The sequence below is a fragment of the Elephas maximus genome, chromosome 25, assembly GCF_024166365.1.
Source record: "Elephas maximus indicus isolate mEleMax1 chromosome 25, mEleMax1 primary haplotype, whole genome shotgun sequence".
Taxonomy (NCBI): domain Eukaryota; kingdom Metazoa; phylum Chordata; class Mammalia; order Proboscidea; family Elephantidae; genus Elephas; species Elephas maximus.
In genome coordinates, this window is record NC_064843.1 from 34,794,894 (window position 1) to 34,821,780 (window position 26,887).

A 26,887-nucleotide genomic window follows, 5' to 3' on the forward strand; every position below is an offset into this window, starting at 1 on the left:
TCATAGCTAAAAACTTTTTCCTAGCCTGTAGGTAGTCTTTTTACTCTTTTGGTGAGGTCTTTGGATGAGCCTAGGTGTTGGATTTTTAGGAGCTCCCAGTTATCTAGTTTTTCTTCTACATTCTTTATAATGTTTTGTGTACTGTTTATGCCATGTATTAGGGCTCCTAACATTGTCCCTATTTTTTCTTCCATGATCTTTATTGTTTTAGATTTTATATTTAGGTCTTTGATCCATTTTGAGCTTGTTTTTGTACATGGAGTGAGGTATGGCTCTTGTTTCATTTTTTTGTAGATGGATATCCATTTATGCCAGCACATTTGTTAAAAAGACTGTCTTTCCCCCATTTAACTGTTTTGGAGCCTTTGTCAAATATCAGCTGCTCATATGTGGATGGATTTATGTGTGGATTCTCAGTTCTGTTCCATTGACCTATGTATCTGTTGTTGTACCAGTACCAGGCTGTTTTGACTACTGCGGCAGTATAATAGGTTCTAAAATCAGGTAAAGTAAGGCCTCCCACTTTGTTCTTCTTTTTCAGCAGTGCCTTATTTATCTGGGGCCTCTTTCTCTTCCATATGAAGTTGGTGATTTGTTTCTCCATCTCATTAAAGAAGTTGTTGGGATTTGGATTGGAATTGCATTAAATGTATAGATCGCTTTTGGTAGAATAGACATTTTAACAATGTTAAGTCTTCCTATCCATAAGCAAGGATGTGTTTCCACCTATGTGGGTCTTTTTTGGTTTCTTGCAGTAGTGTCTTGTAGTTTTCTTTGTATAGGTCTTTTATGTCTCTGGTAAGATTTATTCCTAAGTATTTCATCTTCTTGGGGGCTACTGTAAATGGCATTGATTTGGTGATTTCCTCTTCGATGTTCTTATTGTTGGTGTAGAGGAATCCAACTGATTTTTATATGTTTATCTTTTTTTTTTTTTTTTATCTTGTACCCTGATACTTTGCTGAACTCTTCTATTAGTTTCAGTCGTTTCAGTCTTTTTCTTGAGGATTCCTTAGGGTTTTCTGTATATAAGATCATGTCATCTGTAAATAGAGATACTTTTACTGTTTCTTGCCAATCTGGATGCCCTTTATTTCTTTATCTAGCCTAATTGCTCTGGCTAGGACCTCCAACACAATATTGAATAAGAGTGGTGATAAAGGGCATCCTTGTCTGGTTCCCGATCTCAGTGGGAATGTTTTCAGGCTCTCTCCATTTAGGGTGATGTTGGCTGTTGGTTTTGTATAAATGCCCTTTATTATGTTGAGGAATTTCCCTTCTATTCCTATTTTGCTGAGAGTTTTTATCATGAATGGGTGTTGAACTTTGTCAAATGCCTTTTCTGCATAAATTGATAAGATCATGTGATTCTTGTCTTTTGTTCTATTTATGTGGTGGATTACATTAATTGTTTCCTACTGTTGAACCATCCCTGCATGACTGGTATGAATCCAACTTGGTCATGGTGAGTTATTTTTTTGAATGTTGTTGAATTCTATTGGCTAGAATTTTGTTGAGGATTTTTGCATCTACGTTCATGAGGGATATAGGTCTATAATTTTCTTTTCTCCTGGTGTCTTTACCTGGTTTTGGTATCAGGGATATGGTGGCTTCATAGAATGAATTTGGTAGTATTCTGTCCTTTTTTATTCTCTGAAATACCTTTAGTAGTAGTGGTATTAGCTCTTCTCTGAAAGTTTGGTAGAACTCTGCAGTGAAGCCATCTGAACCAGGGCTTTTTTTTGTTGGGAGTTTTTTGATTACCTTTTCAATCTCTTCTTTTGTTATGGGCTTATTTAGTTGTTCTACCTCTGTTTGTGTTAGTTTAGGTAGGTAGTGTGTTTCTAGGTATTCGTCCATTTCTTCTAGGTTTTCAAATTTGTTAGAGTACAATTTTTCATAGTTATCTGATATGATTCTTTTAATTTCAGTTGGGTCTGTTGTAATATCGTCCATCTCATTTCTTATTCGGGGTATTTGCTTCCTCTCCTGTTTTTCTTTTGTCAGTTTGGCCAATCATTTATCAATTTTGTTGAGTTTTTCAAAAAAACCAGCTTTTGGTCTTGTTAATTCTTTCAATTGTTTTTCTGTTTTCTATTTGATTTAGTTCAGCTCTAATTTTTATTATTTGTTTTCTTCCGGTGCCTGTGGGTTTCTTTTGTTCCTCTCTTTCTATTTGTTCGGTTTGTAGGGATAATTCTTTGATTTTGGCTCTTTCTTCTTTTTGGATGTGTGCATTTATTGATATAAATTGGCCTCTGAGCACTGCTTTTGCTGTGTCCCAAAGGTTCTGATAGGAAGTGTTTTCATTCTCATTGGATTCTCTGAATTTCTTTATTCCATCCTTAATGTCTTCTATAATCCAGTCTTTTTTGAGCAGGGTATTGTTCAGTTTCCAAGTGTTCGATTTCTTTTCCCTGCTTTTCCTGTCATTGATTTCCACTTTTATGGCCTTATGGTCAGAGAAAATGCTTTGTAATATTTCAGTGTTTTGGATCCTGCTAAGGCTTGCTCTATGGCCTAATATGTGGTCTATTCTAGAGAATGTTCCATGTGCAGTAGAAAAGAAAGTATACTTGGTTGCTGTTGAGTGGAGTGTTCTGTATATGTCTATGAGGTCATGTTGGTTGATTGTGGCATTTAGATCTTCTGTGTCTTTATTGAGCTTCTTTCTGGATGTCCTGTCCTTCACCGAAAGTGGTGTGTTGAAGTCTCCTATTATTATTGTGGAGCTGTCTATCTCACTTTTCAATGCTGATAGAGTTTGTTTTATGTATCTTGCAGCCCTATCATTGGGTGTGTAAATATTTAATAGGGTTATATCTTCTTGGTGTATTGTCCGTTTAATCATTATGTAGTGTCTTTCCTCATCCTTTCTGATGGATTTAACTTTAAAGTCTATTTTGTCAGAAATTAATATTGCCACTCCTGCTCTTTTTTGATTGTTGTTTGCTTGATATCATTTTTTCCATCCTTTGAGTTTTAGTTTGTATCTCTATGTCTAAGGTGTGTTTCTTGTAGGCAGCATGTAGACGGATCTTGTTTTTTAATCCATTCTGCCACTGTTTGTCTCTTTATTGGTACGTTTAGTCCAGTTACATTCAGGGTAATTATGGATAGGAATGAATTTAGTTCTATCATTTTGATGTCCTTTTTTGTGTGTTGTTGACAGTTTCTTTTTCCCAGTTAAGTTTATGTGCTGAGTGGATTATCTTTATATATTGTCCTTTCCTTATATTTGTTGTTGTTGATTTTATTTCTGCTGAGTCTCTATTTTTTTCTTGTATTTTATTTTGATGAGTAGGATAGTTTGTCTCCTTTGTGGTTACCTTATTATTTACTCCTATTTTCTAAATTTAAACCTAACTTTTATTTCTTCGTGTTGCTATTATCTTCCTCTCCGTATGGAAGGTGTATGATTACATTTCTTAGTCCCTCTTTATTATTCTATCGTTGTCTTCTCTTATATAATAACATCGGTATTACTCTGTTATGAGCTTTTTTTTTTTTTTTCCTTCAATAATCTTCTTTGTTTTTTTGGATTTCCCTGTCTGGGTTGACTTGTAGTTGCTCTGCCCAGTGTTGTAGTCTTGTGTTGATACCTGATATTGATTTTCTCACTAAAGAACTCCCTTAAGTATTTCTTGTAGTTTTGGTTTGGTTTTTACAAGTTCCGTAAACTTGTGTTTATCTGGGACTGTCTTAATTTCACCTTCATATTTAAGAGACAGTTTTGCTGGATATATGATTCTTGGCAGGCAGTTTTTTTCCTTCAATTTTTTAAATATGTCATTCCATTGCCTTCTTGCCTGCATGGTTTCTGCCAAGTAGTCCGAGCTTATTCTTATTGGCTGTCCTTTGTAGGTGACTTTTCATTTATCCCTCACTGCTGTTTTAATTCTCTCTTTATCTTTGGTTTTGGCAAGTTTGATTATAATATGTCTTGGTGACTTTCTTTTAACATCTACCTTATGTGGAGTTTGATGAGCATCTTGGATAGATATCTTCTCATCTTTCATGATACCCGGGAAGTTTTCTGCCAATAAATCTTCAACAATTTTCTCTATTTTTTGTTATCCCTGCCTGTTCTGGTTCTCCAATAACTTGTAGGTTATTTTTCTTGATAGAGTCCCACATGATTCTAAAGGTTTCTTCATTTTTTTAAATTCTTTTATCTGATTTTTCTTCACGTATGTTAGTGCCAAGTGATTTTTCTTCGGGTTCTGAAATTCTAGCTTCTACTTGCTCAATTCTGCTCCTCTGACTTTGTATTGAGTTGTATACTTCTTTAATTTCATTGTTAAATCGTCTGAATTTCTGATTGCTGCCTTTCTATGGATTTTTCTAGCTTATTAAACTTTTTATTATGTTCCTGAATACCTTTCTAATTTCTTTAATTGCTTTATCTGTGTGTTCCTTGGCTTGTTCTGCATATTGTCTCATTTCTTTCCTGATGTCTTGAAGGGTTCTGCATATTAAACTTTTGTATTCTGCATCTGGTAATTCCAGGAATGCACTTTCATCTAGAAGATCCCTGGATTCTTTGTTTCAGAGTCTGTTGAGGTGATCATGGTGTGTTTCTTTATGTGACTTGATATTGACTGTTGTCTCTGAGCCATCTGTAAGTTATTGTATTAGTTTATCCTTCCTTACTGTGTCATAGCTTCTTGCTTTGTTTTGTTTTGGTATACCCCTATGGTTTGGTTGAGTGAGCTAGCTTGATTATTTTCACGTTTCGAGCTCTGACGTCCTGTCCCCAGATGGCTAGAGCTTTTATCATGTATATCGGTCTAGGAATCCATTCAGTTTTCTTGTATGAATTCAGCTCAGGTTTCCAGGTAGCTTATCATCAAGTGTGTGGTACAGGCTCTGTCTTACAGTCCTAGAGGGGCAGGGCTGATTGGCGTATATACCGGCATCTGATTGCAGCAGGGCGTCATGCTCATAACTAGGCAGGGGGCTAAGAACCAACTCCCGAGTGTCTCTGAGGAAAGCATATCCCTGTTCCCTAGAGCGTGCAGGTCGGTGGGTTCTGCAGAGGGACCATGGGCACCCAGAGTTTTTGGTTGTAAGGACTGGGAGGTACCAGTTATCTTTGGACCCCTGTCTCGGGTGGCTGGGTGACCTAAGTGGAGTTACCAGTCCTTAGGTCCCTGATGTGGGTAGGTGGGGACCTTGTTTAATAGGCAAAGCAATGTGAAACATCAAACACCCACCTCTCCATTGCACAGCTGAAATGGTTGGAGTCTGCCAACAAGGGCCTATTCTCCTGAAATAGGCCAACACAGGTCCATGCAGAATGGGAAGGTCCTCAAGTCCACAGATGGTTTATGGCTGGACAGGAGCTGCTTCTGTCCTGAGCTCCCCCAGTTAGTGGAGCTAGCAAATTATCTTTTCCCCTAAGTGCAATTTTTTCCTTCCCCAAGGCTGGGAGGATGGCTCTAGGTGCTCAACAGTGCCTATCTCAGGCCCAAGGCATTCAGCCCCGGAAGCTGGTTTGCGGGTGGGGGGGGGGGGGCGTGTTAAAATATATGCAAGTACTTAGCTTTTGCCAGAGCGCCATTCTCCTCATGTTCCGGAGGACTGAGTGGGCTGTGTGGGTGGCTGCTTCTCCTTGAGGAAACTGTGGCCAAGGCCAAATGCTAGTACCAGCCCGCCGCCGCTGCCGCTGCCCCGGGAATGGTGCCTGAGGGCTCCCCGCGATTCAGGTCCAGCAAGTCTTCTCTGCTTCTGAATGGTCTCTTCCTCCCCCTACTCCTCAGTTCGTTTTCTAAGCTTGCCTTTGAAGCTGAGGGCTCCCAGCCTGTCACAGATATACAGATATACTCGTTTCACTTGTTTTTTTCCGGATCTTTGTTGTAAAGAGGGCTCGCCGGAAGCGTCTTTGTATTCTGCCATCTTGGCTCCGCTTCTCAATCTTTCAGAACTTTTTAGAGAACAATTTATAATCAAAGGTAGAGAAAGATAAGTCACCTAAAAAAAATTGTGTCACCCAAGATTTCGCCTAATCTCTGCTTCTCCTGTTGGATGTTTTTTTTAATTACATTTTCAGTTTCTTCTTTTGTTATGGGTTTATTTAGTTGTTCTCTCTCAGTTTGTGTTAGTTTAGGTAGGTAGTATGTCTAGAAACTTGTTCATTTCCTCTAAGGTTTCAAATTTGTTAGAGTAAAATTTTTCATGGTATTCTGTTATGATTTTTTAAATTTCAGTTGGGTCTTTTGTGGTATTGCCCACCTCATTTCTTACTCAGTTTATTTGCTGCTTCTACTGTTTTTCTTTTGATAGTTTGGTCAGTGGTTTATTGATTTTGTTGATCTTTTCAAAGAACTAGCCTTTGGTTGTGTTAACTCTTTCAATTGGTTTTATATTCTCTATTTCATTTATTTCTGATCTACTTTTTATTATTTTCTTCTGGTCCCCCTGGGCTTCTTTGGGTGTTCTCTTTCTATTTGTTCGAGTTGTCGGGATGTGCGCATTTATTGTAAATTGACCTCCAAGCATTGCTTTTGCCATGTACCAAAGGTTCTGGTAGGATGTGTTTTCATTCTCATTTGATTCTGTGAATTTCTTTATTCCGTCCTTAATTTCTTCTATAACCCAGTAGTTTTTGAGCAAGTTGTTGTTCAGTTTCCATGTATTTGATTTTTTTTCCTTTTTCTGTTACTGATTTCTACTTTTATGGTGTTGTGATCAGAAAAAAGCTTTGTAATATTTCGATGTTTTGGATTCTGTTAAGGCTTGCTTTGTGGCCTAATATGCGGTCTGTTCTGGAGAATGTTCCCCGTGCATTGGAATAGAAAGTATACTTGTCTCCTGTTGGGTGGAGTGTTCTGTATATGTGAGATCAAGGTCGTTGAGTGTGGCATTTAGATCTTTCATGTTTTTGTTGAACTTCCTTCTGGATGGTTTGTCCTTCACCGAAAGTGGTGTGTTTAAGTCTCCTACTGTTATTGTGGAGCTTTCTATTTTTCTTTTTAATGCTGTTAGAGTCTGTTTTATATATTTTCAAGCCCTGTCATTGGGTATGTAAGTATTTATTATGATTATATCCTCCTGTTTCATTGACCCTTTTATCATTATATGGTGTCGTTCCTTATCCTTTGTGTTGGATTTTGCTTTAAAGTCTATTTTGTCAGAGATTAATTTTGCCACCTCTGCTATTTTTTGATTGTTGTTTGCTCGATATATGTTTTTCCATCCTTTGAGGTTTTTTTTTTTGTATTAATGAATTTATCGAAATTATAAGATTAATGGATGTTTCTATGGAGCTGAAAATTTAATTTGGCTGTATCTTAGGGTAGAAGTTTTAGTTTAACTGTCTCAGTCCTGAGCGAATCATTGTCTTTGTTTTATATCTGCTGCAGGTATTGTGCAATTGTATGCATTTATTTTCTTCTGATAGTAGGTCTTCATAGTTTTTCTTCAGCATTTTTTTTTATTAACTTTTATTAAACTTCAAGTGAACGTTTACAAATCCAATCAGTCTGTCACATATAAGTTTACATACATCTAACTCCGTACTCCCACTTGCTCTCCCCCTCTTGAGTCAGCCCTTTCAGTCTCTCCTTTCGTGAGAATTTTGCCGGCTTCCCTCTCTCTCTCTCTCCTCCCATCTCCCCTCCAGACAAGAGTTGCCAACACAATCTCAAGTGTCCACCTGATATAATTAGCTCACTCTTCATCAGCATCTCTCTCCCACCCGCTGACCAGTCCGTTTCATGTCTGATGAGTTGTCTTCGGGGATGGTTCCTGTCCTGTGCCAACAGAAGGTCTGGGGACCATGGCCACCGGGATTCCTCTAGTCTCAGTCAGACCATTAAGTTTGGTCTTTTTATGAGAATTTGGGGTCTGTATCCCACTGATCTCCTGCTCCCTCAGGGGTCCTCTGCTGTGCTCCCTGTCAGGGCAGTCATCGATTGTGGCCGGGCACCAACTAGTTCTTCTGGTCTCAGGGTGATGTAGGTCTCTGGTTCATGTGGCCCTTTCTGTCTCTTGGGCTCTTAGTTGTCGTGTGGCCTTGGTGTTCTTCATTTTCCTTTGCTCCAGGTGGGTTGAGACCACTTGATGCATCTTAGATGGCCGCTTGTTAGCAGTTAAGACCCCAGACGCCACATTTCAAAGTGGGATGCAGAATGATTTCATAATAGAATTATTTTGCCAATTGACTTAGAAGTCCCTGCAAACCATGTTCCCCAGACCCCCGCCTCTGCTCCGCTGAGCTTTGAAGCATTCATTTTATCCCGGAAACTTCTTTGCTTTTGGTCCAGTCCAATTGAGCTGACCTTCCATGTATTAAGTGTTGTCTTTCCCTTCACCTAAAGCAGTTCTTATCTACTGATTAATCAATAAAAAACCCTCCCCCACCCTCCCTCCCTCCCCCCCTCGTAACCACAAAAGTATGTGTTCTTCTCAGGTTTACTATTTCTCAAGATCTTATAATAGTGGTCTTATACAGTATTTGTCCTTTTGCCTCTGACTAATTTCACTCAGCATAATGCCTTCCAGGTTCCTCCATGTTATGAAATGTTTCACAGATTCATCACTGTTCTTTATCGATGCGTAGTATTCCATTGTGTGAATATACCACAGTTTATTTACCCATTCATCCGTTGATGGACACCTTGGTTGCTTCCAGCTTTTTGCTATTGTAAACAGAGCTGCAATAAACATGGGTGTGCATATATCTGTTTGTGTGAAGGCTCTTATATCTCTAGGGTATATTCCGAGGAGTGGGATTTCTGGGTTGTACGGTAGTTCTATTTCTAACTGTTTAAGATAACGCCAGATGGATTTCCAAAGTGGTTGTACCATTTTACAATCCCACCAGCAGTGTATGAGAGTTCCAATCTCTCCGCAGCCTCTCCAACATTTATTATTTTGTGTTTTTTGGATTAATGCCAGCCTTGTTGGTGTGAGATGGAATCTCATCGTAGTTTTAATTTGCATTTCTCTAATTTTTTTAATGGCTAATGATCGAGAGCATTTTCTCATGTATCTGTTGGCTGCCTGAATATCTTCTTTAGTGAAATGTGTGTTCGTATCCTTTGCCCACTTTTTGGTTGGGTTGTTTGTCTTTTTGTGGTTGAGTTTTGACAGAATCATGTAGATTTTAGAGATCAGGTGCTGGTCGGAGATGTCATAGCTGAAAATTCTTTCCCAGTCTGTAGGTGGTCTTTTTACTCTCTTGGTGAAGTCTTTAGATGAGCATAGGTGTTTGATTTTTCGGAGCTCCCAGTTATCGGGTTTCTCTTCATCATTTTTGGTAATGTTTTGTATTCTGTTTATGCCTTGTATTAGGGCTCCTAGGGTTGTCCCTATTTTTTCTTCCATGATCTTTATCGTTTTAGTCTTTATGTTTAGGTCTTTGATCCACTTGGAGTTAGTTTTTGTGCTTGGTGTGAGGTATGGGTCATCCTTTGAGTTTTAGTTTGTGTCTTTGAGTCTAAGGTGTGTCTCTTGTAGGCAGCGTATAGACAGATCATGTATTTTAATCCATTCTGCCACTGTCTTTATTGGTGCATTTAGTCCATTTATGTTCAGCATAATTATTGATACATATGAGTTTAGTGCTGTCATTTTGATGTATTTTTGTGTGTGTGTATGATGTTGACAGTTTCTTTGTTCCAGTTAATTTTCTATGTTGGGTTGTTTTTCTTTAAGAATTTTCTTTTCATCATTTTCATAATTGTTGATTTTGTGTTTGCTGAGTCTTTATGCTTTTCTTGATTTTTATTTTTCTAAGTTTAAGCCAATGTTTTATTTCTTGATATTGCCTTGACTTCCTCTCCATATGAAAATTCTATGACTACATTATTCAGTCTTTCTTTTTTGTTTTAATGTTGTCACCTTTTACATAATGACATTTCTGTTTCCCTATTTTCAGTGTTTTAGCTTTGATTTATTTGTAACTTTTTTATCTGGGCTGATATCTGGTTGTTCTGTCTTGTTTTCCAGTCTTGGGTTGTTATCTGATGTTATTGATTCTCTAACCGGAGGACTCCCTTCAGTATTTCTTGTAATTTTGGTTTGGTTTGTACAGGTTCCCTTAACTTCTGTTTATCTGGAAATGCCCTAATTTTGCCATTATATTTGAGAGACAGTTTTGCTGGATATATAATTCTTGTGGCAGGCTTTTTCCCTCCAGGCTTTGTATATGTCATCCCATTGTCTTCTTGCCTGCATGGTTTTTGCTGAGTAGTCAGAGCTTAGTCTTACTGACTCTCCTTTGTAGATGACTTTTTGTTTATGCCTAGCAGCTCTTCAAATTCTGTCTTTATCTTTGGTTTTGGCAAGTTTGATTATAGCGTGTCTTTGTGGCTTTCTTTTGGGATCTGCCCTGTATGGGTTCGATGAGCTTCTTGGATAGATATGTTCTCATCTTTCATGATATCAGGGAGGGTTTCTGCCCACAAATCTTCAACAATTCTCTCGGTATTTTCTGTTATCCACCCCTTTTCTGGTATCCCAATCTCTCATAGGCTATTCCTTTTGATAGAGTCCTATATAATTCTTAGGATTTCATCGTTTATTAAAATTATTTTATCTGATTTTTCCTCTGATAAGGGTGTCAAGTGCTTTACCTTCAATCTCACTAATTCTGACTTCCATTGCCTCAATTCTGCCCCTATGACTTTCTGCTGAGTTGTCTAATTCTGAAATTTTATTGTTAATGTTTTGGATTTCAGTTAGCTGTCTCTCTGTGGATTCTTGCTGACTGTTAAATTTTTCATTATGCTCTTGTATAACCTTCTTTAGCTCCTCTTTTGCTTTGTCTGTGTGTTCCTTGGCTTGTTCTGCATTTTGCCTGATTTCCTTCCTGATCTCTTGAAGAGCTCTGCCTATTAATCTTTTGAAATCTAGATCCGATAATTCCAAGATGCTACCTTCTTCTGGAAGGTTTCTTCTTTGTTTTGGGCGCTTGCTGAAGCCATCATGGTCTGCCCCTTTATGTGATTTGATGTAGTCTCCGAGCCATCCATAAGTTATTGTATTTATTTATTTTATGTTTGCTAACTGTATCCCAGCTTTTTGTTCTGTTTTGATATGCCCAAATAGGCTGGTCGTGTGAGCTGGTTTGATTTTTGGCATCTTTGAAGCCCTAATGACCTGTCACCAGGTAGTTAGAACTGTCCGTCTCAGTGCATTGTTATATCAGGAGATACTTGATGTCGATATGGGAACTAGTCGGTATATTCTCGGTGATGTTAATTTGATTATTTGATTAAGGTAATGAATGCCAGGTTTATCCGCTGTAAAACTGTTTTTCCGTTTGGAAGTATTTTGTTTCTTATCATATTTTTGCCCACTAATTTTTACCATTCATCAGTGACACTTGGCCTTTTACATATATTACTGTGGTGTCTGCCAGATGGTAATTTTCTATCTCTATCTTTCCTTCTACATTCATTACTTAGAGTTCTTCTGTAAGTAAGAGACGTTCTTTCTTTCCCACTATTTATTCAGTTATTTATGTCATAATAAAATTTTAACTGTAAAATGTTCCATTGTGTATGTGTATTGTAATTTATTTACATAAACCTCCATCGTGGACATTGAATTATTTCCAACTTTTCAGTATCGTAAGCATTATAATGAGCATACCCCTTTCAGCGCTTGCCTACTTATTTCCCTAGGGTAAATTACCCTAAAAACAATAATTTTTGAATCAAAGGCACACACTTAAAAAGTACGTATTTTGACTGGAGAAACTCCAAGAGCATGGCCCCCGGACACCCTTTTAACCTGGCACTGAAGTCACTACTGAGGTTCACCCTTCAGCCAAAGATTAGACAGGCCCATAAAATAAAATGAGACTAAATGGGCACTCCAGCCCAGGGGCAAGGATGAGAAGGTAGGAGGAGGCAGAAAAGCTGATAATGGGGAACCCGAGGTCGAGAAGGGGAGAGTGTTGACATGTGGTGGAGTTGGCAAAACAATAAGTATATTGTCTAATGAGACAATTTTAGTTTGTTCTGTAAACCAGAATCACACAGAGACAAAAAGTACATACTGCCCTCTAGAAAGGTTATTATAAGTGATACCCAAACAGGCAGCATGTGAGAGTCAATGCCTATTTCCCCACATTATGAACAACATTTCTCACCAGCTTCTAATTTGTTATCTTACTGTTTTGGAAAGGGATAGAATGTATATGAATAAATCACGTTTTCGAGTGGGTGAAAATTACAGGGGGATAGAAAGAAGCTTATAGTTTAACATTAAAAACTCTCACAATGAGCCCTGCCCCACAGTGGAAAGAGATGCACTGTATGGAAGAGAATTCCCATCACTGGAAATATTTAAATCAAGACTTAAAGCCACTTGTTGGGAATGATGTAGAGGGTATCAGATAAACTCTGAGGCCCCTCTTGGTCCTCAGAGTATGTAATACTTTGGTTTATGGCCATCGACCTATGTCTCCAATGTTTGAGTAAAATGTGGATGTCTTCTTTTTCAGTGGTTGAAGGCCTCTCACTGTTGGACTTGGGAGTGTCTCCATATTCTGGAGCAGTATTCCATGAAGTAAGTGTTCTTCTTTTCTGGGTGCTGAAAGTAGTTTATATTCACAGATACCAAAGCCTAACCTCTGTTTGTTTTGTACAAACATTTAAAAAGATCTATTTTGGAAAATCATATTCAGAAGCAGACCTTTTTAAGATGTCCTCTGCAAAAGAAGGAAGTTTCACAACTGCAGTGGGAATGATTCAGACTAAGATTGTAGTTTTGGGAAGCAGACGAGGCTTCTGTAGAAGTTACTTTAAGTGACAAATAAATGGTAAGCAGTCCCCAGTCCACGAATAAATTGTATGCTAATGGGCATGTAATTTGGTTCTTTGGAACATGCTTTCCCATGAAAACTATGACAGCAATGTTTGTTTCTTAGAAAGCTGACTAAATCTATTTAATCCATTATTAGTTCTTAAGAATAGTGAAATCAGTCTGTTAAACCACTGTCATCTCTTGTTTCGATTACTGCAACAGCTTTCTGACAAATCTTTCTGCCTTCAATCTTGTTCTTTTACTCTTTATTCAGCAGGCAGAGCCATCCTTCTAAAATGTGAATCTGATTTTGTCACTGTCTTGCTCAGTATATTTGAATGCTAACTATTGACCTCAGGATAAAATCCTAAAACCTTAGAGGGTCATACAAAGCCCTGTGGACTCTGCTCACCACATCAACCACATTTCTTACCAATCTCTCTTTTCCATTCTTACTGGCATATTGTTCTAAAGTAGAAGTCTTCTAATTTGACATTTTTTCTCCTAATTTTTAGAGTTGACGCCCTTATATTTACTTTGAGAACAAAGTTTTCTTTTGGTACTTCACATCTATTTAGTCTTTTGAAAGCATTCAACTTAGTTCTCATAGAAATAACAATTATCTTTTGCATTTGTATTTCATTATCTTTGTATTACTATTCAGTTGAATCACAATAAGAAGAACTGCTGGCAGAAGCAGGCTAGGAACTATTTAAGAGATTCTTAGTAAGCATACAGTTCAACTACTGGGAACAGATGTATGTAGGCATACCAAAGACAGCCCAATAGCCGTGAAGGCTCAGTATGCTGTGGGCCTTGGGCAGTATGTTTTCTAGACAGAATAGGAACCCCCGAGAGAGTTCTGACATACTCTTATTATGCTACAGCATCATATTCTTTATTACCTATGGGCCTTTGTTCATCCTGTTGTCTGCTAATGGAGGACCACCCTTCTTTCGGTGGTTGGCTCTACTATTCAGATATTATCTTACATTTTACCTCCTCCAAGAAGTTGTACCTCATTACTTTAGACTAGGTTAGATTCCTCCTTTATCTGCCAAAGCATCTTGTACTTATCTTTCTCATGACTCATATCACACTCTTGAAATTGCGTCTGTACCTGTTTCATCCATTCTACTATATTCTCCTCAAGAGCAGGTACTAGCACCTTTTCATCGCTTATTCCTAACATCTAGCTCTATATCTGACATGTATTCGAATTCTTTCCGCTTTTCATTCCTTTAGTAAATATTTGTTAAGTATATATATTTTTTATATACCAAATGCTGGCTACTATGCTAGGAATACCAAACAAGACACAGCCCCTGTCCTCATGGTACTTACATTTCACTGAGAGAGACAGACAGTAAGCTAGCAGAAAAGAAATAGATTTCAGAGCAAGTAATATCACCAGGGATAAAGAAGGTCATTTCATAATGATAAAGGGGTCAGTTCATCAGAAGAACATAATAATTCTAAATGTTTGTGTACCTAATGGCAGGGGTTCAAAATGCATGAAATAAAAACTGATAGAACTGAAAGGAGGACAAGACAAATCCACAGCTACAGTTGGAGATTTCAATAATCTTCTCTCAATGATTGATAGACTAAGTAGACAGAAAATTAATAAGGAATTAGAAGACTTGTACAACACTATCGACCAACTTGACTTAATTGATATTTATAGAACAGTCCATCCAACAACAGCAGAATACACATTCTTTTCAAGTGCACACAGAACATTTGCCAAGAAAGACCATATTCTGGGTCATAAAACAAGGCTCAGTAAACCTCGAAGGATTCACAAACAGTAGGTAGCTTAACTAGTAAAGAATGACTGTCTTGAGCATTATGCTCTTTTAAAATCTCTCTTCGTGGGATCAGATTGACAATAGCAACTCGAAACTTTAGATGGGAAACTTAGGTGGCAGTGAATTTATGTTTAATGGGGAAGGAGCAGCTCAGAAAAGAAGGGTGAGAATAGTTGCACTACTTGAAGGATGTAATCAGCGTTACTGAGTTGTACATGTAGGAACTGTTAAATTGGTGTATGTTCTGCTTTGTATATTCTCAAAACAATGACAACAATAAAATAAATTATTTTAAAAAAATTTTAAAGGATTTAAGTCATACAGAGTATGTTCTCTGACTACAATGAATTAAATAAAATAGTAATAGCAGAAATATATCTGGAAAATCCCCAAATATTTGAAAACTAGGTAACACATTTCTAAATAATCCATAAATCAAAGAGGAAATCTAAAGGGAAATTAGAATTTTGAAATGAATGAAAATGAAAACACAACATATAAAAACATGTGGGATGTTTCTAAAGCAGGACTTAAAAGGAAATTTATAGCCCCAAATGCTTATATTAGAAAAGAAGAAAGGTCTTAAATCAATGACTTCAACTTCTACCTTAAGAAGCTATAAAAAGAAAAGCAAATTAAACCCAAAGTAAGCGGAATAAAGGAAATAATTAAAACCTGAGCAGAAATAAATAGAAAACAAAAAATAATAAAATCACGGACACACAGACTCACTATACTAAAAAGAATTGGTCAGTGTTGAACCGTTTTAGGAGCTAACATATGATCAGGAACCAATGGTACTGAAGGAAGAAGGCCAAGCTGCACTGAGGGCATTGGCAAAAAACAAAGCCCTGGGAATTGAGGGAATACCATTTGAGATGTTTCAACGAATGGATGCAGCACTGGAAGTGCTCACTTGTCTACACCAAGAAATTTGGGAGACAACTGCCTGGCCAGTTAACTGGAAAGAGATCCATATTTATGCCTGTTTTCAAGGAAGATGATCTAACTGAATGCTGAAATTATCAAGCAATATCATTAATATCACATGCAAGCGGCTGCAGCAGTATATCGACAGGGACCAGAAGTTCAAGCCGGTTTTAGAACAGAATGTGAAACCAGGGATATCATTGCTGATGTCACATGGATCCTGGCTGAAAGCAGAGAATACCAAAAAGATGTTCACCTGTGTTTTATTGACTGTGCAAAGGCATTTGACTGTGTAGATCATAACAAATCATGGATAACATGGTGAAGAATGGGAATTCCAGAACACTTAATTGTGCTCATGCGGAATCTGTACATGGATCAAGAGGCAGCCGTTTGAACAGAACAAGGGGATATTGCGTGGTTTAAAGTTAGGAAAGGTGTGTGTCAGGATTGTATCCTTTTATCATACCTATTCAGTCTGTACGCCGAGCAAATAATCCGAGAAGCTGAACTGTGTGGAGAAGAACGGGGCATCAGGATTGGAGGAAGACTCATCAACAACCTGCGTTACGCAGATGACACAGCCTTGCTTGCCGAAAGTGAAGAGGACTTGAAGCACTTACTGATGAAGATCAAAGACCACAGCCTTCAATATGGATTACACCTCAACATAAAGAAAACAGAAGTCCTCACAACTGGACAAATAAGCAACGTCATGATAAACGGAGAAAAGATTGAGGCTGTCAAGGATTTCATTTTACTTGGATCCACAATCAACAGCCATGGAAGCAGCAGTCAAGAAATCAAAAGACGCGTTGCATTGGACAAATTGGCTGCAAAAGACCTCTCTGAGATGTTGAAAAGCAAAGATGTCACCTTAAGGTCTAAAGTGTGCCTCACCCAAGCAGTGGTGTTTTCAGTTGCCTCATATGCTTGTGGAAACCCTGGTGGCATAGTGCTTAAGTGCCATGGCTGCTAACCAAAAGGTCAGCAGTTCGAATCCACCAGGCGCTCCTTGGAAACGGGGACGGGGGGAGCAGTTCTACCCTGTCCCGTAGGGTCACTATGAGTCAGAATTTACTCGATGGCAGTGGGTTTGGTTTTTGGTTTTTTTCATATGCATGTGAAAGCTGGACAGTAAATAAGGAGGACTGGAGAAGAATTGACGCCTTTGAATTGTGATGTTGGCGAAGAATGTTGAATATATCATGGACTGCCAAAAGAATGAACAAACCTGTCTTGGAGGAAGTACAACCAGAATGCTCCTTGGAAGCAAGGATGGTGAGATTATGTCTCACATACTTTGGACATGTTATCAGGAGGGATCAGTCCCTGAAGAAGGACATCATGCTTGGTAAAGTAGAGGGTCAGTGAAAAAGAGGAAGACCCTCATGAGATGGATTGATGCAGTGGGTGCAACAGTGGGCTCAAGCGTAGCAACAATTGTGAGGATGGCGCAGGACTGGGAAGTGTTTTGTTTTGTCATGCATAGGCTCACTATGAGTCAGAACCAACTCAACGGCATCTAGCAGCACCAACAACGTGTGTATGTGTATATAAGTGTGTGTGTGTGCGTGTGTGTGTGTGTGAGAGAGAGTCAAACCTTAGGAAATTGTACACTTTAATTATGTGCAGTTTATTATTTATTTAATTATGTGCATAGTTTATTATATGCCAGTCATACCTCCATAATGCTAAAGTTTAAAAATAATGTGATTTCAGTTAATGGTAAGTACATACAGAAGAATAAAGCTGAGTTAATGTACAAAGAGTGATGATGGTCAAGTGGTCACTATTTTATATAGTGTGGTCAGGGAAGGCTCTCTGAGGAGGTGAAACTTGAATAAGTGACCTAAATGAAGCAAGCAAGCCATGTGATGGCCCTGATTTGGCAATGAACTTGGCATTTATGAGTTGTAGAAAGATGGCCTGTGTGGCTAAGGCAGAATGAGCAAAGGGAAAGTGATCGAGATTAGTTGTAAGGCAAAGTTAAAGGCCCCACTTTTATAGGACTTTGTATAAACACGAGTAGAACTGCCCCACAGGGTTTCCAAGGAGCGTGTGGCAGATTTGAACTGCTGACCTTTTGGTTAGCAGCCGTAGCACTTAACCACTACGCCACCAGGGTTTCCATAAACATGATTAGGAGTTTGGATTTTATTTTTAGTGTGATGGGTTTTAAACAGGGAGAGAGGTGATCAGATTTATCTTTTATGTTTAATAAATATTGCTGTGGCTACTGTGAGGGAAATTGGCTTTAGAGGTGCAGTGCGGTGGGTCACTTTTGTGTGGCCTTTCTAGCCGTGGTCTTGTAACTCCCAAGTTACAGGGGGCTCTGTGATAGGGTAATTGTGGCCCACCAAAGGGATTGGTCAGTTTTGTCATCCCGCTGGGTATGAAATGAGCCACCCGAAAGGCTGGAAAGAGGATCCCACCACCCCAACCAAGGAAGAACAGCCAAAAGTCAGCATGTCCTTTGGACCTGGGATCCCTGCACTGAGAAGCTCCTGGAACCAGGAAACTGAGAGCAAGAGAAGGAGAAAGAGAGATGTAATCCTGAAGATGGTGAAAAGCAGTGGCAAGAGAGACCTGACAGCAGAGACCCGGTTGCAGGAGATGGCGTCGTGGGCGTCCTAGCCCACAGAGAGAGAAAGCTGAGTGCCTTTGGGCAGAGGCCTAGAGCCAAGGAGAGGCATGCCTGCAAGCATGCCTGGGAAGAGGCTGTCCTAATGGAAGAACTGTATCCTTATGTGTTCTGGAGCCTGAATTGTAACCTGTTAGTCGACAGCACTGGGGTGGGACTTCTCTAATAACCCCATAATCGTGGGTATGATCTGTGAGTTCTGTGTGACCATCACAATGAATAATCGAACCCAGGAGAGAAGTAGAGAGTGATGTGGGAGGGACAGTTGGTGTCAGAGTTGGTAAAAATGGTAGAGAGAGGAGCTATGTTTGGCCTCCGCCTCAGAGGAATCAGCCTTGGGCTGTTGATCTGGATTCTCCTTTCCTGTTGTGAAGTTAGAGGAGGTCAGACACTGCCCCCATACCATTTTTGCAAGGGGTGAGAGATAATAAGAATGTTGTTGCCATAGTCTAAGCAGGATGATGGTACCATGGAACTTGAGTTATATTTGTAGAGGTGGCTTGTTAATAGATTTGATGTGAGATAAGGCAAGAAAGGATTCAGATTCAAGGATCCAATTCAAGGATAACAGGTGTTTTTGGCCTGAGCAACTGAGTGAATATTGGTGCTATTTATGGAGATGAGGCATACTGGTAGAGGGGCAGTGTTCAGGGGAGGGGAATGGAAAATCAAGAGTTCAGATTTTGCCACATTGTTTAAAGTGCTTGTTAGACATCCGGATGGAGGTGCTAAGGCAATTGGCTGTACAAATGTGAAACTCAAGAGGAGAGGTCCAGACTCGAGGTATAAAATTGGGCTCTGTTAGACTATAGATGTTATTTAAAGCCATGGAATTGGATGTGGTCACCTATTGTGATTTCCAGCGTCTAAAATGGCCCCCAAAGATTTCTACCTCTTGGTATTTATACTTTTTTGTAGTCCCCTCCCAGGGTGTTTGTGTGACCAATAGAATACGACAGAAGTGATGGTATGTCACCTCCTAGATTAGGTATAAAAGATACCGTGGCTTCCATCTTAGACTCTCTCGGATCACTTGCACCAGGGAAAGTTATGTCATGAGTAGTAGCCTTATGGAGAGGTCGGTGTGTTGAAGAGCTGAATCCTCCTACCAACAACCACGAGTAAGCTTGGAAGTGGATACTGAAGCCCCTTCCCAGACTGCAACTCCAGCTGACAGCTTGACTGCAACCTCATCAGAGGCCCTGAGTCAAAACTGCCCAGCTAAGCCATTTCCCAATTCCTGACTCCCAGAAACTGTGTGAGATAAACGTTTGTTGTTTTAAGGTGCTAAATTTTGGGATAATTTGTCACACAGAAATAGATAACAAACAAACAAACAAAAAAAAAAAAAGAAAGAAATAGGTAACTAATATACCTAGAAAGTAAATATAGAAAAAAGAGCACTGAGACCTGGGGAAGAGGAGCTAGCAAAGAAAGCTGAGAAGGAGGGAAATCAGAAAAATGTAGTACATGGAAGCTAAATAAAGAAGATGCTTCGCGGAAGGAGTGAAAAACTATGTCAAATGCTGCGGCGAGATTGGGAAAATTAGAATTGAAGATTGATGATTGATTTGTCAAAATTGAGATTTTTGGAGACAGTAATTTCAGTGGAATAAGACATTGATTAAAGTATATTGTAGAGAGGAAATGGAAAGACAGTATAGACAACTTTTTTGAGGAGCTTTGCTCTAAAGCGGGGCAAAGAAATGGTATAGTAGCTGGAGGGGGTTGTCTAGTAAAGAATCCTTAAATATGAGGGAATCGGATTTTTGGGTGCCAGTGGGAATAATCCTGTGGGTGGAGAAGTTGATAATGTAGGATGTTGATGTTGTTAGTTGCCATGGAGTCAGTTCCTACTCATGATGACCCCGATACATGCAAAACATTTTCTAGGCTGTGACCTTTCGGAAGCAGATCACCAGACCTGTCTTCTGAGATGCCTCTGGGTGTGTTTGAACCCCCAACCTTTCACCTAGTAGTCAAATGCTTAACCGTTGTGCCATCTAGGGATTCTAATAATGTGGGATAAAACCAAAAACTAAACCAAACCCACTGCTGTCATGTCTATTCCAACTCATAGCGACCCTATAGGACAGAGTAGAACTGCCCCATGGGGTTTCCAAGGAGCAGCTGGTGGATTTGAACTGCTGACTTTTTGATTAGCAGCTATAGCTGTTAACCACTGTGCCACCAGGGTAGAATATAGAGAGGATAATTGAAAGAGTAGTGTCCTTAAGGAAGCAAGAAGGAATGGGATCCATTTCGTAGGTAGAACCCAAAACCCGCTGCCATCAAGTCAATTCCGACTCTTAGCGTCCCTATAGGACAGAGTAGAACTCTGTCCCATAGAGTTTCCAAGGAGCACCTGGTGGTTCGAATTGCCGACCTTTTGGTTAGGAGCTGTAGTACTTAACCGCTATGCCACCAGGGTTTCCTTTCATAGGTAAAAGAATTGGTTTTAGGTAGGAATAGAGGAAGTTTATTCATTCTTAATAAGAAAAAGGCAAAGAGTATAGGTACAGGTAATTGGTCGACTGAGTGATGGGAAAATAAGCTGGTTCTCATTTGTTTTTTTCTCAGTGAACTAAGAAATGAGACTGTCAGCTGAAAGTGAGAAGTGGTGAGAGAAGTTAGAGGTTTGAGAGAGGAAGATATGAAATAGTCCTCTCAGAAAGAGCATATTGAATGAATAGCTGGAAGGGCTATATCTAGCCACTTAATCATCCCTTAAAATGTTGTTTCTATTAGAAAATACATTCTTAGATACAATGACTAACTCTAGAATACCATTTTTATTGCTCACCAAGTGTGTGTTTGGATCGGTGTTTAAAGGGGGATAAAGGTGTAGGGTAGTAATTTCCAGCTACTAGAAGCATGTTGGCTCTTTATACCTGGAACTGTTACCCTTGAGGACCTCTGAATTAGGGGGCAAAAACAGTTGTTTCCCCCAAACACAATGGGGATAACTTCAAACCCAGAGTCCCTTGTTCTCCATTCCTGAATGTGGGTTAATTTGCTTGTAAACTGGGTGTTCATAAATCAGGAGCTACATGTGTGCGTGTATACATATATAGGTGTAAATATATATAAAAAAATGTAAATATATATAAATATGTATATTTAAAGTAACCTCTATTTTATTCAGTAAACTTCCAAAAATAGAAAGGAGCAGGCCATTGTTCTGCAAACATAATTTTACATTTGTCATGTTACATGTAGGATAGAGAGAGGATTATTAATTGAAACATCGTAAGTTGGGGTTCTTTTTATAGTAATTGTTTTCTTTCGCATTTTATAAATCAGAAAATTGTAAATGAGAGATTTTTTGCAGAGTTACAGAACTGATGATCTGAAAATGGAGCTACCGGTATTTTAATGTTAAGAAATAAAATTACGTCAAAGTAAATGAAAAGAACACTTTTGAAGGAAATTTTACCATTGTTTTGCATTACTTGTTTCTTTCTTAATCTCGGGTGAATTTTATTATGTACTCTTCCCATTCCTAGGTCCCATTATCTACTCTTAGGGAAAGATAAAAATATGTGAAAATGGAGAAGAAAATTCTGTACAGAGGAGAAAAAAAAGGAATTTAGCAACCACGGATGAGATTTTATAAATGGCCTTTAAGGGGCGGTTCTGTTTTTTTCTGTTTAGCCAAGTACTGGTAGTAAAGCTATTAGTTTATTCACACCTACAACCACCCGCACTGGGAGTGGTCGCTCAGATGGAGACGAAGCATAAAGACAAATTATATTCAGTATATACTTCTCTGTAATAGTGTGGTATATAATTTACCTACTGCATACATGTAAGTTTATTATGGAAACTTGCCCATTTGCTGATAAGCTTTTTGAGAACTATTTGTTCTGATATTTCTGATACCTAGTTAGAGCCATTCTGAATTATCTGAAGCATCAAAACACTTTGAAAGTAGGCTATTGGTAATATAAATATCAAGTTACCACTTCTTGATAACAAGGATGAGTGGAAAAAAGAATCAGTCCCTTAGTAGATAGTTGTAAAAGCTTAATGCTTTTTAGAACTTTGAGACAAAGTTGATGCTATTTCCAAAAAGAGGTAAAAACCTGATCTTGGGTAACTAAGATATTGAGGTTTACTATATGCTTGTCACTGTGCTATCTGCTTGTGTACATTACCTTACTTCTCCCAACAACGCTGTGAAATAGGTCATTATTTCTGTTTTATAGCTTAGGAAACCAAGGCTCAGAGGGAGAAACAACTTGCCCAAAGCTATGCACACAGGTGGAATCAGGATTTAAACTTTGGAGGCTGATGCCAAGGCCTGTGTTCTTTCCACCATGCTAACCAAAAAGCCTGCCAATGACCCTTAGCAATATTATAGGACACATTTTTGCATGTAGTTGGGGGTTGGAAGGAGGTTATATTCTTCTTCTAGTTTTGGTAGACTGATGGACTGGCTCCTAGCAGACCAAACCTCCTGACCAGAACGACCACTAAAGCAGGATGAATTAAAAAAATAAAATCTGAAGACATTGGGAAGTACCAAGATAGCCAGGATTTGAGGGGCCAAGATCCTAAAGAGAAGGCGTGTGAAAAAAGTGAGACTGACAGACTGAGCTGCTTTTTCCTTTGAAGCATTTGCTAATTTTTGAGTGACTCAGGTTGAGACCCAGAGAAGTGGAACACAAATTGTCTGGGAAGAAGCTAAGATGCTACACAGAGCTGTTGGCAGTCTCAGAATGCTTGGGAAATGCATATTAGAGGGTAGGGCCAACTGAGGCGGTGGGACCCTGGTAAAGGCCTTAGCTTCCAGTTGGGACTGCTGAAGTACTACATTCTAGGTGTAAGGTTAAAACAGATGTAGACCAGTCTTATGGATACTGAATCTAACCTCTGATTAGCTCAATCTGTAATTAGATTAAGGTGATCTGATTGTATTCTGCTTGCCAGAAGCTAAAGAAATCCTTTCTGGAAGGAAATAGCCTCATCCCTGGGTGGCACAAATGGTTAAGCACTCGACTTCTCACTGAAAGGTTGGTGGCTCACCCCTACCCAGAGGCACCTCAGAAGAAAGGTCTGGTGATCTACTTCTGACAGGTCAGAGCCTTCAAAACCCTGTGGAGCACAGTTCAACTCTGACACACGTGGGGTCTCCATGAGTTGGAATTCACTCGACAACTGGTTTGGTTTTATTATTTTTTTATAGTCTCTAATTTTTCATACTCAATGTCATTTAGTCAAAAATTACCAAGCATAACTATGGGATAGAAAATGATACTGGTGAGGAGTGAGCTTCTTGGATCAAGTAGACACATGAGACTATGTGGGCAGCTCCTGTCTGGGGGAGAGATGAGAGAGCAGAGGGGGTCAGAAGCTGGCCAAATGGACATGAAAATAGAGAGTGGGGGGAAGGACTGTGCTGTCTCATTAGGGGGAGAGCAACTAGGAGTATATAGCAAGTGTATATAAGTTTTTGTATGAGAGACTGACTTGATTTGTAAACTCACTTACAGCACAGTGAAAAAAAAAATGACCAAGCATAATAAGGGATGGAGAAAAAAATAGGCAATCAAAACAGATCCATAAGTGAAGCAAATATTGGAGTTATTAAGCTTGGACTTTAACATAACTGTGATCAGTTATTAATATGTTTAAAAAATAGATGACAAGATAGAAAATTTCGCCAGAGAACTAGAATATATAATAATGAATCAAACGGAAATTCTACAACTGTAAAATATAATAACAAATTAAGAATGCAATAAATGACTTTAACAGCAGATTACACAAAGCTAAGAGATCAGTGATCTGGAAGATAGGTCTGTAGAAAATATCCTGTAGGTATTTGGACACAAAAAGGAAAAAAATACAGAGAAACAAACATAAGAGATCTATAAAAAAAAAAATAAAAAGATCTAGCATACATATAAATGAAGTTACAGAAAGGGGAAGAAACAGAATGAGATAGAAACAATATTTGAAGAAATTAAAGACTGAAAAAATTTTCAAAACTTATAAAAGACATAACAATTCAAGAAGTTCTATAAACCCAAGCCAGATAAATTCAAAGAGAAATATACATTATAATAAAACTACTTAAAACCAGACAAATAGATTAAAAGCAGCTGGGGGTGGTGGTGGGGTGGTGATGGTGGTGGTGGTAATTATCTTTAAAAAAGCAACAGTGAGATGGAAAGTAACTTCTGAACAGAAATGGTGAGATCCAGAGACAGTGGGAAGACATCTTTACAGTGCTGAAAGAAAATGTCTGCTAGCATAGAATTCTAAACTAAGTGAAAATATTTTTCAGCAGAAATGAAGGCAAGATAAAGACATTTCCTACAGTGCAATGGGTTTCTCTTATATATGGCCTTTCTGGCCTTGGATTTATTATTCTGCCAAAGATGATTGGCTGGGCCACAGTCTTGCAAGGGATTGGTCAATTACTATGCAAATAGGGTGTGTAAAAGAACTCAGTAGGATTAAGTGACCTTGCAGGGGATTGGTCAGTTTGTGGCCTGGCTATGAGGGCTGTGCCATGAAATTGATAAGGCGCTTGCCTATAAGTAGCCAAACTGACAGAGGTTTTTAGAGAGGGAGAGGGAGAGAGAAGGAAGAGAGCCCCTAAAAGGGCTCTAATATGGGTCAAGAGCTGTTACAGTGAAGATGGCTTGAGGTGGTGGCAGCAGTATGAGGGGCAGCAGTAAGAGCAGTGGAACCACAAGACCGGCAGACGGCTGCGGTAGTGCTTGCTGGCCCATGGAGAGAGCTGACCACCTTTGGATGGGAGGCTTGCTGACAGAGCAGGGTGCCTGCCGCTGGGCCTCTGCCCTGTTCGGGCAAGTGTTGCAGCTCTTTTGGCTGGGAACAAAACAAAAACAAACAAAATGCTCAGGATACAGTTCTTTGATCAGTACAGCCTCTTCTCTGCCATGCCCTCAGGTATATACCTCTCTGGCCCCTTGGTGTTACAAAGCTCTTTTAACTCTGTGTATAAGTACGTGGAGTCACCCTATTCCACCAGGAAGCCTCCTGCCCAGAGGCACTCAGCTTTCTTGCTGAGTGGGCTGAGAAGCCCACCGCACCATCTTCTGCAGGTCTCTTGGTTCTGCTGCCTCTACTGCCTCTGCTTTTCTTGTGCCACTGTCTCTGCTCTCTTCTGTGTTACAACTCTCTTTCTTTGTTCCCTGAATATAGGAGGTTCTCAGTACAGGGATCCTGGGTCCAAAGGACATGCTCCATTCCGGGCTCTTCTTTCTTGGTGCTTGTGAGGTCCCCCGTTCCACCTCTGGGATGGTTCATTTAAGCCCAGCAGATGGCAAAACTAACCAGTCTCCTCGTTAGGGTTCCATACACCTTATTCACGTGGTTCTACCCCTACAAGGATGCCATGGACCTTATTTGTATTATTAGCAAGCTATCTAGCTTGCTTGTGGGCCACGAGCACTTCATTTGCATAGTCTCGCCAAGTCATTTGGTGGGAGGTATAAGACCATGGCAAGTAAGGCCATATAAAAGTAATCCCTTGTGGATGAATCTGGAGGGCATTATGCTGAGTGAAATAAGTCAGTCACAAAAGGACAAATATGAGATCACTACTGTAAAAACTCATCAAAAGGTTTACAAGCAAAAGGAAACAATATTGGTGGTTACAAGGGCGGGGAGAGGTAGGGATGGAAAAACACTAAATAGCCAATAAACCAAAAAAACCAAACCCACTGCCGTCGAATTGATTCCAATTCATAGCAATCCTATAGGACAGGGTAGAACCACCCCACAGTGTTTCCAAGGAGCGCCTGGTGGATTCAAACTACCAACCTTTTAGGTTAGCAGCTGTAGCACTTAACCACTACACCACCAGAGTTTCCAAATAGACAATAGATAAGTGGTAATTTCAGCGAAGGGTAAGACAGTACACAATATTGGGGAAGCCAGCACAACTTGTACAAGGCGAAGTCATAGAAGCTTATAGACATATCCAAACTCCCTGAGGGACCGAATTGCTGTGCTGAGGGCTGTGGGTACCATGGTCTCAGGGAACATCTAGCTCGATTGGTGTAATATAGTTATAAAGGAAACGTTTTACGTTCTGCTTTGGTGAGTGGCGCCTGGAGTCTTAAAAGCTTGTGAGTGGCTGTCTTAGTCATCTAGTGCTGCTATAACAAATACAAGTGGATGACTTTAACAAAGAGAAATTTATTCTCTCACAGTCTAGTAAGTTACAAGTCCAAATTCAGGGTGTCAGTTCCAGGGGACAGCTTTCCCTCTTTGTTGACTCTGGAGGAAGGGATCTGTCCTCAATCTTCCCCTGGTCAAGGAGTTTCTCAGGCGCAGGGGCCCCAGGTCCAAAGGACACGCTCAGCTCCTGGTGCTGCTTTCTTGGTGGTATGGGGTTCCTAACTCTGCTTGCTTCCCTTTCCTTTTATCTCTTGAGGGATAAAAGGTGGTATAGGCCACACCCGAGGGAAACTCCCTTTACTTTGGATCAGGGAGGTAACCTGAGTAAGGGTGGTATTACAGTCCCACCCTAATCTGCTCTAACGTAAAATTACAATCACAAAATGTAAGAAAACCATACAATACTGTGAATCATGGCCTAACCAAGTTGACACATATTTTTGGGGTGACACAATTCAATCCATGACAGTGGCCATCCAAGATACTCCATTGGTCTCACCCCTTTGGGAACAAGGGAGAATGAAGAAAATTAAAGATATAAGGGAGAGATTAGACCAAGGGACTAATGGTCCACAAGTACCAC

General features: G+C 39.5%; 1 protein-coding gene across 2 annotated transcripts in view; it reads left to right on the forward strand.

Moving 5' to 3' along the window:
• Nucleotides 1-26,887, forward strand: part of PIGU (phosphatidylinositol glycan anchor biosynthesis class U) — a 116,685-nt gene that overhangs the window by 13,919 nt on the left and 75,879 nt on the right. For both annotated transcript variants that reach the window (XM_049868990.1, XM_049868991.1), the window contains exon 2: nucleotides 12,458-12,522. In XM_049868990.1, coding sequence (XP_049724947.1) covers nucleotides 12,458-12,522 — 65 coding nt within the window. The remainder of the gene's footprint in view (nucleotides 1-12,457; nucleotides 12,523-26,887) is intronic.